The following is a 13,777-nucleotide window of genomic DNA, read 5'->3' on the forward strand; positions in this document are numbered from 1 at the left end:
TTTAAAGGGGTCATAGGATGCTACATGCACTTTTACAAATAGTTTGAACTGAGATGCGTGTTGGCAGTGTACACAACCACCCTATAATGATAAAAATCCACCCGGTGTTTTTTTTTTTTATCTGGTTAAATGTTTTCTCCTTTCTCAAATGAGCCGATCTCAGAGCCCTGTCTGTGTGATGTCACACAGACAGGCCCCTCCCACGATAGTTTGATTGACAGTAACGTTTCAGCACAGACTGGACTGGTGTCTTACCTTAGACCCGCCCTGAGTGAGCTGTCATCAGTCCGCCATTGTTTCACCGCCGGAGCAGATGTAGACAAGAATGACTCCTAACAAGCGATTGAGGTGTTCTGTTGTTGGATGTAATAATGAACATAGCAGTTAGGGCTGCACGATAAATCGAAATGGAATCGAGATCGCGATTCGACAGAAGCTGCGATTGTCATGCGTATCTTTCAGTGAAGCACGGTTCTGTGATCAACAGTAAATCTCCATCCAAAGGCCAGAGGGTGCTCTCGCGCTGAAACTCCAAATACGCCTCGCAGAAGAAACCCAGAAAATGCCTATCGCTGCAGCTGAATAAACAAGATTCAACTGCTTTCATTGATTCAACGTGACTAATAAACACACGACTACGGCAATATACGGTTTATCTGAGTTCTTATTATTATAATTTTCATTAAAATAAAGTATATTTAGAATGCAATGCCTTTATCACTCCTTAAATACTATGAAATATGTTGCGTGCCTTATTCTGTGTAAGAAGCCACATTATCTCACAGAAAGATTTATTTCAAACACGAGACTGACATTATGAAGTGAGTTTGGAGTAAAATTATGTTATTAAATGTGGTATTTTCACATGCTTTCACATGGAGCAGCATTTACTTCACAAAAAACAAAATGTGCATGACAATCGCATTGATTAATCGTGCAGCCCTAATAGCAGTCATTTACTCCTGACATCTGAACTCGCAGTGGATTTCGTTTGTTTCTGAAGGGAATGCTCCCTGAGTTGTGTGGCGTTTTATTAAGAATTTGATGATGCTTTCATGACACTACATGAGGCGGCTGCATGCCGCTCAACACTGGTCACTTTTGCTCTCCCAAAAATTGATGAACGTTTACATATTTGTGTTCTACAGTTAGGAATTAGACTACAGGAATTGTTGCATTATGAACTGTGAATATGTTATAATGAAGAAACCATATGTATGATGTTACTGGAATATAAATGCAAGACACAGTTATGAGTTTAAAAAAAAATGCTCTTTTCATTTGTTACAATGGTGGAATGGTTTTTCTGTCACGTCCTTGTGCTTAACAAAAGGTTGCCCATGCTGTGATGATGCTTTAATTTTAGCCATAAATTTCAAGAATCGTGTTGCGGATTATCATGCATCTGTCTTGCGTTTTCCTGTACAGGGAGATGAGCTAAATGAAGCCTTAGGAAAAGGTTCCCCATTGTCTGAGTCTGCTGGGAAATGACCTTCTTATCTGTGGTGATGTTTACATGAGGTCTGCAGCCTCTCTCTGATAACCAGTGCTTTTATAGCTGGTAGTACACCAGCTGAAGCTAATGAGAACGTGAATGCCAACCGATTTGCAGACGCAATATCAGTTGTAGACCACTTTAGTAACTCTTTAAAAATTGGCTCTGAAATAAGCTTAGATGTAGTTCCACTGCTATCTTCCAGATGTAGTTTTCCTATAGAAAGGAATGACATTTGTTTTCCATTTAGCATGATGGACAGATCCTTTATGAATTCATTTGTATGTGATTTTGGGGGGTTAAACGTTGTTAACCAAAATATTATTTTATTGTCTCAATGGCTTGAACAACTTTTTGTTAGTGAGGAACACTAGGCAAAATCTGGTGTATTTACATGCTGAAAAATAAAATAAAATCTCATGCTGGGCTTTTATTTGAAGAAGTCAGTGTCTCAATCTACATTTTTAGATGGTCTTCATTTGATTTGGCTTAATAACGTCAATGCACCATCACACAAAATTGCAAAAAAGTCAAATTCCTTACTGTTTGCCTTTCAAAGGGTAGTTATTTCCCAGACACCATTGGTTAATTTATGAGTGCTCACAGAGGCTGCAATTCTGTGTGGTTTTATTCAAAATTCACACACATTAATGAGTACATAAAACATTTGCCTTAACCTAAATCACTATGGTTGTAAGCCTATAATAATTATGTATATTTTCATCATCTGTCCATGTGTGTTTGACATATCCATAAATAAAGGAATACCATTAAATAATTAAATGTCTGTATAATATGGGTACTTTGAGTTGTAGGCTTTGTTCGGTTTGTTTTAAGGAGACCAATCAGGCTTAGTTAAAGAGACTATTAACTACTTCATTTAAATTATATTTTGTCTCTCACAATGTCTACAAATTTGTAAAACTGATCCAAGATCAGGTCAAAACCATACCGATACTGGTTCATGGGTTCAGAGATCCACATTTTGAAACGGTTATGACCTAATAAAGCCTCTTTTACTGAAAATCTTTGGCAGTTTGATACGCCTTCGGAATCACTGGTTCAAAACAAACGTGACTCTGGACCACAAAACCAGTCTTAAATCGCTGGGGTATATTTTTAGCAATAGCCAAAAAAACATTGTATGGGTCAAAATTATCAATTTTTATTTTATGCCAAAAATCATTAGGATATTAAGTAAAGATCATGTTCCATGAAGATATTTTGTAAATTTCCTACCATAAATATATCAAAACTTAATTTTTGATTAGTAATATGCATTGCTAAGGACTTCATTTGGATGACTTTAAAGGTGATTTTCTCAGTATTTAGATTTTTTTTGCACCCTCAGATTCCAGATTTTCAAATAGTTGCATCTTATCAAAATATTGTCCTATCCTAACAAGCCATACATCAAAGGAAAGCTTATTTATTCAGCTTTCGGATGATGTATACATCTCAATTTCGAGAAATTGACCCTTATGATTGGTTTTGTGGTCCAGGGTCACAAATTATTAGCAAAGGTTTCCAAGCTTCATGAAGCAGTGTTTCGAAAGCACCCATCACTATAATGTAGTGTAGGTAGCTCGTAACCTCTAAGAAAAGAGTTAGCAAGGAAAGGGGAAAGCGTTATTACCCGCAATAAAACGTGAATCAATATAGTTTGCACAGCATCGCAGTACATTAGCTGTGCACTGACTAGACTCACTAAACAGTTTATGTTGGTAACAACACCAACCTCTAAACCAGCTCGTACTTTGGTCTATTTGCCTATAAATAGCCTTTCCAAGTAATAGTTTCAATCGTTACACCTTATCTTATGAATAGATATAGTTATGGCTAATGTCAGCGTTGCCTAACTTTTGTAACATTATTTTAAAACAACTGATTTCAACAAGTCAAAACAACAGTGGCATAAGCTACTTACCTCCTCATTTTGCATATTTCCTGAATTTTATTGTTGGGAGAGTTTGATGTTGTTAGCTATAGATATGCATAGGATGTAATTGAGATTACATATAAAATATGCATATTGTATTATCTGTTTGATCTAATACAGTCCAATTCAATACAATGACAGTATTACAATAACACTGTGGCAAAATAAAAACAGCCTTATTTTTCATCTAAAGTAACCAAGAAACTATTAATGTATATTGTCTGGCAGTGTTTTGTAAGGGTTGAGAATGCCCTTAGGATCCAGCATGGCTTTAATGCTGCCCATGAGGGCGACAGCCTCTGAGGGTTTACTGTAGTAAATGTAGTTTCTCTTCTTCAGACCGAGCCCATGCTCTGCGCTGATGCTGCCTTTCCATTCGGATGTCCACTCGTACACATACGGCTCAATGGCAGCCAGTAGAGCGGGGTCTTTAGAGGGCGAAGTGATGTTCAGATGAAGATTTCCATCACCTGAAACAAAACAAAAAAATTATGGGCAAGGTTTGAGGGGGGCTGAACCCACTGTTTAAGGGTTTGTGCACATAAGTGCACTGCTGTCCAGAAGTTTAGTGTTGGTAAAATTTTTGAATGATTTTGAAAGTTATCTTTTAACACTAGACATCACACACTTTGTAAATAGTGTCTGAATGGACTGAAGTGAAAAAATCTGAATCTGTGCACAATTTCATTCATTACATGATTTTCTGAGACACCTGTCAACTCTTTGACTGCCCAAAATCTGCAGACTGGCTATAACTTTCAGTAACTAACCTCAACTCCACCAGACTGCAAATCGGGGCAAAAGTTCTGTGGTGTATTCCAGCTTCCAACTCAAAACAGTCCAGCAATTATTGTAAGACAAAAAGGTAGCCATACCTACATGTCCATAGCCCACAACATTCTTGGCCATGTCTCCAAGGTGCCCCCTCATGTCTTGGACTAAATCGTAGATCTTTTCCACTGGGAGGGAAATGTCATATTTGTAGGTGTAGCCTTCATGTGTCAGAGCTTCTGTGACTCTCTCCCTCAAAGACCACAATGCCTGTGAATGACACAAAATCTTCAGCACTAGACAGAACAAATGTCAAATTCTAAATCATGTTGAATTTTGCTGATCAACAGAAGTGAGCAGAGTGCCTTGATTTTTGTCGCCTCTGTTGCAACTGTCCCATCAGTTACTAGAGATGATGTCATGACTTCCTCAAGGAATTTGTGTAGTTTTTCTTCATCATGGGTTGCGTTGGATCCAGCGGTCTCGATGACAATGTAAAAGGGACTTTCTGCAACACATATCATTCCAATAATCCAATAAAAAACAGAAATGAGGGTTATCCAACATTTTTTAAACATCTACCTACCAAAAGTTGTCATGAAATGAAAATTCACACCATATATATTTTCTAAATGGGTTTTATTGATCTTATTGTGAATGATTCAGCCATGCATGTTTTTTTGACTTCAGTCTTCTGGTCAATTGATAAACTTCTCCAATCATACAGTCTGCTTAAACCCCACCCCTTTCTTACAATTGACCTTTAAGCTCACATTCAAATCTGCTTCCATCTAATGAATAACCGCAGAGCAGAACCAAGTCCCCAATTCTATGTATTTTCCGATAGTCCACCTAACTTGGATGTACGTCACAAAAGAAAAGATCTGTTACTACTTCCATCTCGACTTTAAGAACACAGATACCCAAAGTTGTCTTTGAAACAGTAAAGACACTAGTGTTTACCTGTGATGGGGTTGGTGAGTTTCAGATGCTTCTCCAGAAGGCTCATACAGGAGGCATCTAAAAACTCAAAAGCAGACAGGATTTCTCCCAGCATCCCTCTACAACGCTGAAATGTTTCCAGCAGTTGCTGGAAGCTGGAGCACCCTGCAGGACACATGAGGAGCTGCAATAAGTTTTTTAGCCACACTATGTGCATGAAAAGGAGAACTGAGGGTTAACTGAAACGATAACTATATTAGCATCATTTTACCTAAAAAAGCTACATTGACAGCTTTAGGCTTGTGGGGGCACAGGATGGAAACTGCAGTAATGACTCCTAATGTCCCTTCTGAGCCAATGAAAAGCTGCTTGAGGTCATAACCAGTGTTGTCCTTGCGAAGTGTGGCCAAGCAGTTCAAAATCCGCCCATCTGCCAAAACCTACACATGTGAGACATACAAGAATACTACTTAATAGTAGCCATTTAGATCCTTTTCATCATATAAAAAGAGGCTGATTTCTTCCTCTTAATGATTCAAGTCTAACACAAAAGCATGAATGTATTATTATCAAACTGCATCTGGAATAATCATGTGAGCAAGAAATAAATACTAATTTGACACCTTCATTGTCTATGTTGAGTCAGTTCTATGTGTTTTTTAATGGAACATCATCTATCAGAATGTCTGGGGTGTTCATTTCTGTTAAAGAGGAGGACCTCACCACTTCCAGGCCCAGAACTGTCCCTCGAAGCGACCCGTAGCGCAGCAGTCTGAGACCACCTGCATTAGTGGACACATTCCCTCCGATATGGCAGCTTCCCTTCGCCCCTAGATCCAGCGGCATGATGAAGCCTCTTTCCTCTAAATAGTTAGACAGGTTCTCCAACACACAGCCTGCCTGACAAGTGAGGATACCTGGAAGCCAAACGAATATCCTTTCAAGAAAAGTATTAAGGTATAATGATTTTGACTTGTTTTTATATTTAGATTTGTCACTGATGATAGATGCTTCATGACAAGTTATAATAGATAACAAGGTGATTTAGCAAACACACCTGAGATGTTGTCGAATGTGATGACTTGGCTCATTAAAGAAGTGGAAAGGATGATCTCATCAAAAACAGGGACGCTTCCTCCCACCAGACCTGTGTTTCCTCCCTGCGGACACACTGCCAGATTCCGCTCATTACAGTGCCTGTGAAAAACATGGATAATTTAATAGCACAATTTTTGTAACCAGCTGTAAAAGTCAATGTGATCATGGAAAACTGACCTAAGAATCTGAGAGACCTCTTCTGTTGTTTTGGGTCTCAGAAGTACTTCACTATTACCTTCAAGAAAAACACACCCATTAATTAAAATATTGCTACTTTTTAATCTTATATAGTATAATTCCTAAACACTACACTTAATGTGTCTAAACACTATCTGTAGATTGTATTTAGAATCTGCTGAATCTTTAGATTGTTTTCATCTTCTATGTTTGCATCATATTATGTCACATATAAACACTTTTAAATTATTTTTGTTGTTGTTTAAAAGAAATAATGATTTTATTCAGCAAGGACACATTAAATTGATCAAAAGCGACAGTAAAGACATTTTATAATTTAACAAAAGACGTCTACTTTAAACAAATATTGTTCTTTTGAACTTCCTATTCATCAAAAATGTTTTCCACAAAAATATGAAGCAGCACAACTGTTTTCAACATTGATAATAAGGTTTTTTTTCTTCTTGAGCACTAAATCAGCATAATAAAATTATTAAATATAATAAAAATATTAAAAGTGAAGGATCTTGTGAAACTAAAAGACTAAAGATGATGAAAATTCAGCTTTGCCATTACAGAAATTAATTTATATATATATACTGTATATGTGTGTGTATATATATATATATATGTTGTTTTAAATTGTAATATTTAACAAACTTACCATTTTAAAATATTCCTGACCCCAAACTTTTCAACTAAAATGTGACAAACGCTCACTTACTTATAGATAAAACATACATAAAACTTGAAAACTATTCTTTAGGAAATGCAAATTGAGTTCACCTTCCACTGTCTTAAGCCAGTCTACATTGCTGGACTTCAGCAGGTCTGGATCAGTGATGGTTCTTCCAGGCAGCAGCGCTCTAAAGAAGGCAAGGTCTTCCTGTGTGACCCTGGAGAAGGGTAACCGTGGTGGGGCAGCACCCGTGTTGCCTGGACTGGCTCCCATCACTCTGCTGTGCACACAGCGATGCTGAATCAGCTGGCTGGAGCGCACTATCAGAGCACTGTCTACTGTAGTGAGATCAGTGCTGTACTGTGGGCACAGGGACCAAATATATGTGGACTTCAGAGGAAGTCTTGCAAACCTCTGAAAGATCCCCATAGCTATAGTGGAGAGAACATGACACAGATTACTTACATTTCAAATTGCTAAATTGTACTTAAGTTTACCACTAACACAATTAGATGTACATTAACTTCAGTCTTATTGCATAGGAATAAATGGTTGATACAGTGAGCCAGCAAATCTATTACAGTCACCACAGTACACAGTAAACATATTTCTAGAACACAATACATGATCTTGAATCTGGTTATGGTAATCCGTTTACATGTTGCAGAATATTCCATAGTAGTAATAATGGTGTATCAGAATATAAACCTATTACATAATGTATAACATGATATTATATTGTGATATATTATTACTGTATTATATAGATTGTTATATTTATTTAACGTAACATTGATGGTCAGTGAATCGCTCATAACGACAAATACTATTGACACAAGGAACTACAAAATGCCATTGAAATAAAAAGCTAATCAAATACATTTCCCGTGGTTTCTGTCTGCATTTGTTACATTAAAGGGTTAACAGCTTATACACCTGACATAAACATGCAAGTGCTTTGACCCGTAGTTCACTAACATTCGTTACGTTTATTCAAAATCTTGCTACAAAACATATCAGGTAGGATACCTACTGTATCAGAGGTGTAGGGAGTTTCAGCTGGTTTCACATTATATCTATATATATATATATAAGGCACTTAATCTTCTGACATTTTTCCTACAACACAGGTCTGTTCAAATGTTACGATTAACTTCCTCATGACCTTTGAGTTTTTGCAACAGGACTACAAAGTGAAACAGCGCTGTCTATTGGCGAGGAGTATAATGGCGCTCATTTATCCAGAGGGCGAGTTTGGTTCCTGTATTATCATTGCATATTTTTTATTATTTCTACCACACATATTATAAAACAATGGCATCGTGTACGTTTTAACTGACAACATGTGGCCCTGGCTGTGAAAACCCAGCTAAAGTCATTTTTTGGTGATTTACTGTTTTCTATATACAATAATCCTTCATAAGGTAAAGAACATTCTTTGAAAATGTAACATTGATATCTTTATTACTGACAAAGATCATATCAAAGATTGAAATCATAGTGAAATTAATGGTTGAAATCAAACTTCGATGCTTGTTATCTCATAGCTTTTGAGACTTTAGCCTGAATTTCACAGAGAGGGTCACATATTTGAATCTTTATTTTCTGAAAAAAAAACAAAAAAAACATCAAATCAGGCATTGCTTATTTTATTGATAATTTATACAGTATTATAAATCTGAAGTAGGTTTTTATAATATGTTTTGCCTTTTACAAGGCGTATTAAAATTGCAAATGCTAATAAAGGTCATTATGAACAATTTTCCAACCCTAATGTAGCAATCTCATGTTGATGTTGGAAAAGCACATAATTTAGATATCTAAAGCACAATGTTGCCTTATACATTAATGTATGAAGTTCCACCTTTATTCATGACATTAACAGCAGTTCACATCTCAGCTGAATCAACATACAGACTATCATTCCAGACTACTGTTAATAACTGATACTGAAGGTGAATTAGTTTAGAACATGACTTGTGCTCTGAAATGGGTCTGTTTGGTGGTGTTATTGCTCATGCCCATCTTCAGCATCCACTTGGACTTCATCCTCCGCACATACTGCATGTCCTTCTGCTGCTGGCTCACAAAGCCTTTACCTGTGAGAGAAGACATGGTTTAAACAGTCAATGGTGCAGAAATAAAGTTAACCATCACCAGACAAAGATAACTCTTGACAGTCCTGACTTTGCAAACCTAACTTACCAAAGTCTCCTGCCCATCCAAGTGCTTTGTACTGTTTAAGGACTCGACCAACAGCCTTCTGGTTATGAGCTGGAACCAATGCCCTCTGAACACCAAACCTCTGCTTATAGTACCTCATTAGGGAGCGATGGCCAATCTTTGCACCTGTAACAAAGTTTGGTTTTATATGCATTTTGATTTTGAATAAAATGCTCAAGTCCGGAGAAATTTACTTTCAAGAGGAAAAGCCTGATGGAATCAGTTAGGTGTAATTATTCTTCAAAAGGAAATATTTCCTGGCATGCTTAATATTTCATCTAAACATCAAGGCAATGTCATAATTAAATGTCATAACATAACGGTTATACAGAAACGTGTTGTAAACACAGCTGTTCAGCAGTACCTGAGGGCAAAGTGAGCTCCAGCGTCTCATCATCAAACTCTACAGTCTTTTTATCAGGCAGTTCACCGTCCTTCATCTCCACATCATCTCCATCTTTAGCATCAGGATAACTGCTCCTGTATGTTTAGAGGGACAATGATTAATGCTCACATTTAAAATACATTTTATTTTAAATATTACTACTGATGATGTTTAAGCCCAGAACCTCAGTGATGGGGAACACTTTTTCTATCTCCATGTTACAACTACAAATATCACACAAGAAATCTACTTTAAATCGAAAAGCAAAAAAAATCTGAATTTCTTGCATTACTGATTAATTTAATAATGTAGGTTAATGTTAATTAATTTATTAGTACTTTTTTATTTAAGTCATAGAAGTTTGTTAAAATTAGTACCTAGGGTTAATGCAACTTAATTAATATTAAGCAAGATGCACAAGCATTGCTCACAGTAATTTTTTTATTTAATTACAAATCATGTGATATAAAATGACAATCCAACAAAACGCCTGGTCAAAATATTTCAACAAATGTACCTGAAGTCATAAAAGTCTGCGAACTCGAGAGCGGCTTCTCTGTCTGTGAATAGTTTGCAGTGACTCTTGTCGGTCATGTGTGCCTGAACTGCTTCTGTAGTGTAGAACGACTTCCCTTTTTCATTACACCATAAGCACACCTTACCAACACCAACCTTCTCTCCTACAGAGAAACACACTGATTACTGCAAATTCATAACTAATATTTTGAAAGACAACTTCAGTTCTCTCGCTGGCTTACCTAGGTATGAAATAAATCCTCTCAGGTCCACCAGATACTCAATATCAGGGAGGAAGAAGCTGTGCGTTTTGGTCATGTGCGTCATGTTTCGGGCGAGTGAGCGTGAATGATGTCCGCAGAACAGACAGTCTGTCACTGGGATGGCCCCGGGGGCCGGAGCTGCCCCAGATGTGGAGTACTCTTCCATCTCCTCCTCCTCCTCCTCTTCGTCATCATCATCATCATCACCATCCATATCCTCATCCTCATCAACATCCTCCCATTCTTCAAAGAAAAAACAAGATTCTTAATTAGCGGTTTCAAAGCAAATCCGGTCAATTCAGTATTATTTATATGGAATGTTCTACAACACAGACTGTTTCAAAGCAACTTCATATTATTAAACATGACAACTACAGTGTACATGTTGTAAAATTCTTCAATTATGAAACTAATTGACTTTCAGCTGTAAAGCAGCTCAACAGAAGATAATAGTTCAATTCAGTTCAATGCTGATTCAATTCAGTTCAATAACTGTCAATGATGGTAAGTTCATTTAACACTACAAAAGACTTTATCCAGCTCAATTCAGTTCAAATTTTGTTCTCATTTAAAAGTGTCAGCACATTTAAATAATAAATAATATTACTAAATATTAATTGTCTTTTAAACTGAGCAAGCCAAAAGCGACAGCTGCAAGGCAACAGTGATTTTATTCTGTGTATTTTATCTTCAGAAAAAGATGTTTAGTTACGATTTATATTGTTCTTTTAATAATTTTTTTTATCTTAATTTGATTAATTTCCTAGCACTTTTAATAATTTTTTTTACTGTTATTTGTTACTTTTATTGTATATTTTCCTTTTCCTGTCATAATGCTTTGGCAATATTGAATGTAAACACAATCATTCAGTTCAAAAACTGAAATTAATATTGTATTTTATTGTAAATGATTCTTACCCTCCTCCTCTTCTTCACCCTCCTCCGCTGCGATCTTCTTGGCCTGCTGCTTGAACCACTGCAGCCGAGGCGCTTTGTCCGGCCGCGTTCTGACCTGTTTCTCTGTGGGTGTGGCTTTAGAGGGGGTGTGTCTCTGATGCTCCCTGAGTGCTTTCTGAAGTGCTTCGTTCTGTGCGTCTTTATCTAGCTCTGCCCCTTTCTCCAGATTCTTCTCATTCATTCGCTGGACAGTCTCCTGGGCGGCGACCAAGGCTTTCCTCTCAGCGTGCAGGTGCTTATTGGATTGGATGTGATTGTTGTAAGCATTGTCAGTGGATAATTTTTTGTTGCAGGTGGCACAGTAGGCCGAGCCGTGTCCACCGCTCTGACTCTGCTGCTCGGCCGCTGCCCGCTGTGCCAGCACTCGCTCCTGGAAGTTTTCTGAGGTGACCGGAGGCATGTCTGCAACCTTTCTCTTCAGATTATAGCGGTGCCAGTCTGTTTTATAATGTGCCCGCTGGACCTCCCCATCAGAGAACTGCACACGGCAGCTGATGCACGTGTACGACATGACTGCAGAAAAATATACAGTGATTATGAATCAAATTCTTTCATGGTATTTTTACATTTGGGTCACATTTGTGATTCTGACAGTTTAAACTACCCAAAGACCAAATTTGATTGAATTTAATGCATTATATGTTAGTTCAATAATATTTTAATTTAATATTTTCTATTTGTTTATTTCATGATTCTCTAAAGTAAGCACTGTTCATTTCTATAAAAAAATAACAAAAATATTAGAGAAAACTAATTTTATATTATTTTTCAATTAATGCAATATTTAAGTTAAAATGGAGAAAATGCATTTAAAATTTAATGATTGGGGGCAGATTAGTAATAAAAATATGTGACCCTGGACCACAAAACCAGCCATGAGTAGCATGCGAATATTTGTAGCAATAGCCAACAATACATTGTATAGGTCAAAATTATTGATTTTCCTTTTATGCCAAAACCATTAGGATATTAAGTAAAGATCATGTTCCATGAAGATATTTTATAAATTTCCTACCGTAAATATATCAAAACTTAAATTTTGATTTGTAATACACATTGCTAAGAACTTCATTTGGACAACTTTCTCAATATTTAATTTTTTTTGAACCCTCACATTCCAGATTTTCAAATAGTTGTATCTCAGCCAAATATTGTCCTATCCTAACAAACCTTACATCAATGTGAAACTTATATTCAGATTTCAGATGATGCATAAATCTCAATTTCAAAAAATTGACCTGACTGGTTTTGTGGTCCAGGGTCACATATGTACTATAATGTGGAGACAATACAAGTAAATATCATGAAAAAGGTCAATATTTTTTGTCACTCATTTCAGAAAGTGAAACCCAAATATTATATAGATTCATTAAACAGAGTGAAATATTTCAAGCCTTTATTTCTTGAAATTTTGATGATTATGGCTTACAGATAACGAAAACCCAAATTTCAGTGTCTCAGAAAATTAGAACATCAAGTTCAAGTTCAAGTCTGCTTTATTGTCAATTCTTCCACATGTACAGCACACACAGTGAATTGAAATTGCGTTACTCTCAGACACTTGGTGCATACAGATAACAAATACAGACTATACAACTATACAAATATACAAATAAGGTAAAATGTAAAAATATATATATAAAGCACAAGGCATATGGCAGATAGAGTGCAAACCAGTAAAGTAAACAACAGTGCAGATATAATGATTGTAGTGCAAAAAAATGATTTGTAGTGCAAAAGAGCTTATTCAGACTGATTAAAGTGACAGTGTGTGTGTGTATTTGGGAGGGGGGAGTGGGAGAGTCCGTCAGAGGGTCAGAGTTCAGTGGTGCGTGGGGCAAAAGAGGGGATGGGGGGCAAGGTCGGGAGGGAGTTCAGCTTCCTGACAGCCTGATGGATGAAGCTGTCCTTCAGTCTGCTGGTCCTGGCCTGGAGACTCCGCAGTCTCCTCCCTGATGGCAGCAGACTGAAGAAGCTGTGTGTCGGGTGGGTGGGATCACCTGCAATGCAGAGGGCTTTGCGGAAGGGAAAAGTGTGGTAGGAAAAGGTGCACCAGCAAGAATTTGGGGGCGCATCACAAGGAGTGGACTGAGGCTGGCGTCAGCTCATCAAGAGCCACCATGCACAGACGAATCCTAGACATGGGCTACAAATGTCGTGTCAAGCCACTCCTGAACCAGAGACAATGTCAGAGGCGTCTTACCTGGGCTGTGGAGAAAAAGAACTGGACTGTTGCTCAGTGGTCCAAAGTCCTCTTTTCAGATGAAAGTAAATTTTGCATTTAATTTGGAAATCAAGGTCCCAGAGTCTGGAGAAAGAGTGGAGAGGCACA

The 13,777-nt window shown here is 37.2% G+C and overlaps 2 protein-coding genes across 2 annotated transcripts in view; both read right to left on the minus strand.

The window, feature by feature from the left end:
* Positions 1–2,995: 2,995 nt before the first annotated feature.
* On the minus strand, positions 2,996–8,495 carry d2hgdh (D-2-hydroxyglutarate dehydrogenase). Its single transcript, XM_016295150.1, has 10 exons — positions 8,135–8,495; positions 7,209–7,532; positions 6,423–6,480; positions 6,205–6,344; positions 5,871–6,064; positions 5,419–5,587; positions 5,169–5,312; positions 4,571–4,713; positions 4,310–4,475; positions 2,996–3,904 (listed from the first exon to the last, which is right to left on the minus strand). The coding sequence occupies exons 2-10, from the start codon at positions 7,528–7,530 to the stop codon at positions 3,642–3,644; spliced, it is 1,599 nt and encodes a 532-aa protein (XP_016150636.1). The 5' UTR covers positions 7,531–7,532; positions 8,135–8,495; the 3' UTR covers positions 2,996–3,641.
* Positions 8,496–8,740: 245 nt separating this feature from the next.
* The window catches only part of LOC107602620 (zinc finger protein 622-like), a 6,704-nt gene continuing 1,667 nt past the window's right edge, over positions 8,741–13,777 (minus strand). Inside the window, exons 2-7 of the mRNA XM_016295159.1 lie at positions 11,407–11,958; positions 10,468–10,731; positions 10,227–10,389; positions 9,689–9,804; positions 9,307–9,450; positions 8,741–9,200 (exon numbers count right to left, since the gene is read on the minus strand). Of these exons, the coding sequence (XP_016150645.1) occupies positions 9,067–9,200; positions 9,307–9,450; positions 9,689–9,804; positions 10,227–10,389; positions 10,468–10,731; positions 11,407–11,956 (1,371 nt within the window). The 5' untranslated portion in view covers positions 11,957–11,958 and the 3' untranslated portion in view covers positions 8,741–9,066. The remainder of the gene's footprint in view (positions 9,201–9,306; positions 9,451–9,688; positions 9,805–10,226; positions 10,390–10,467; positions 10,732–11,406; positions 11,959–13,777) is intronic.

The sequence above is a fragment of the Sinocyclocheilus grahami genome, unplaced genomic scaffold (genome assembly GCF_001515645.1).
Source record: "Sinocyclocheilus grahami isolate Dianchi unplaced genomic scaffold, SAMN03320097.WGS_v1.1 scaffold331.1, whole genome shotgun sequence".
Classification (NCBI taxonomy): domain Eukaryota; kingdom Metazoa; phylum Chordata; class Actinopteri; order Cypriniformes; family Cyprinidae; genus Sinocyclocheilus; species Sinocyclocheilus grahami.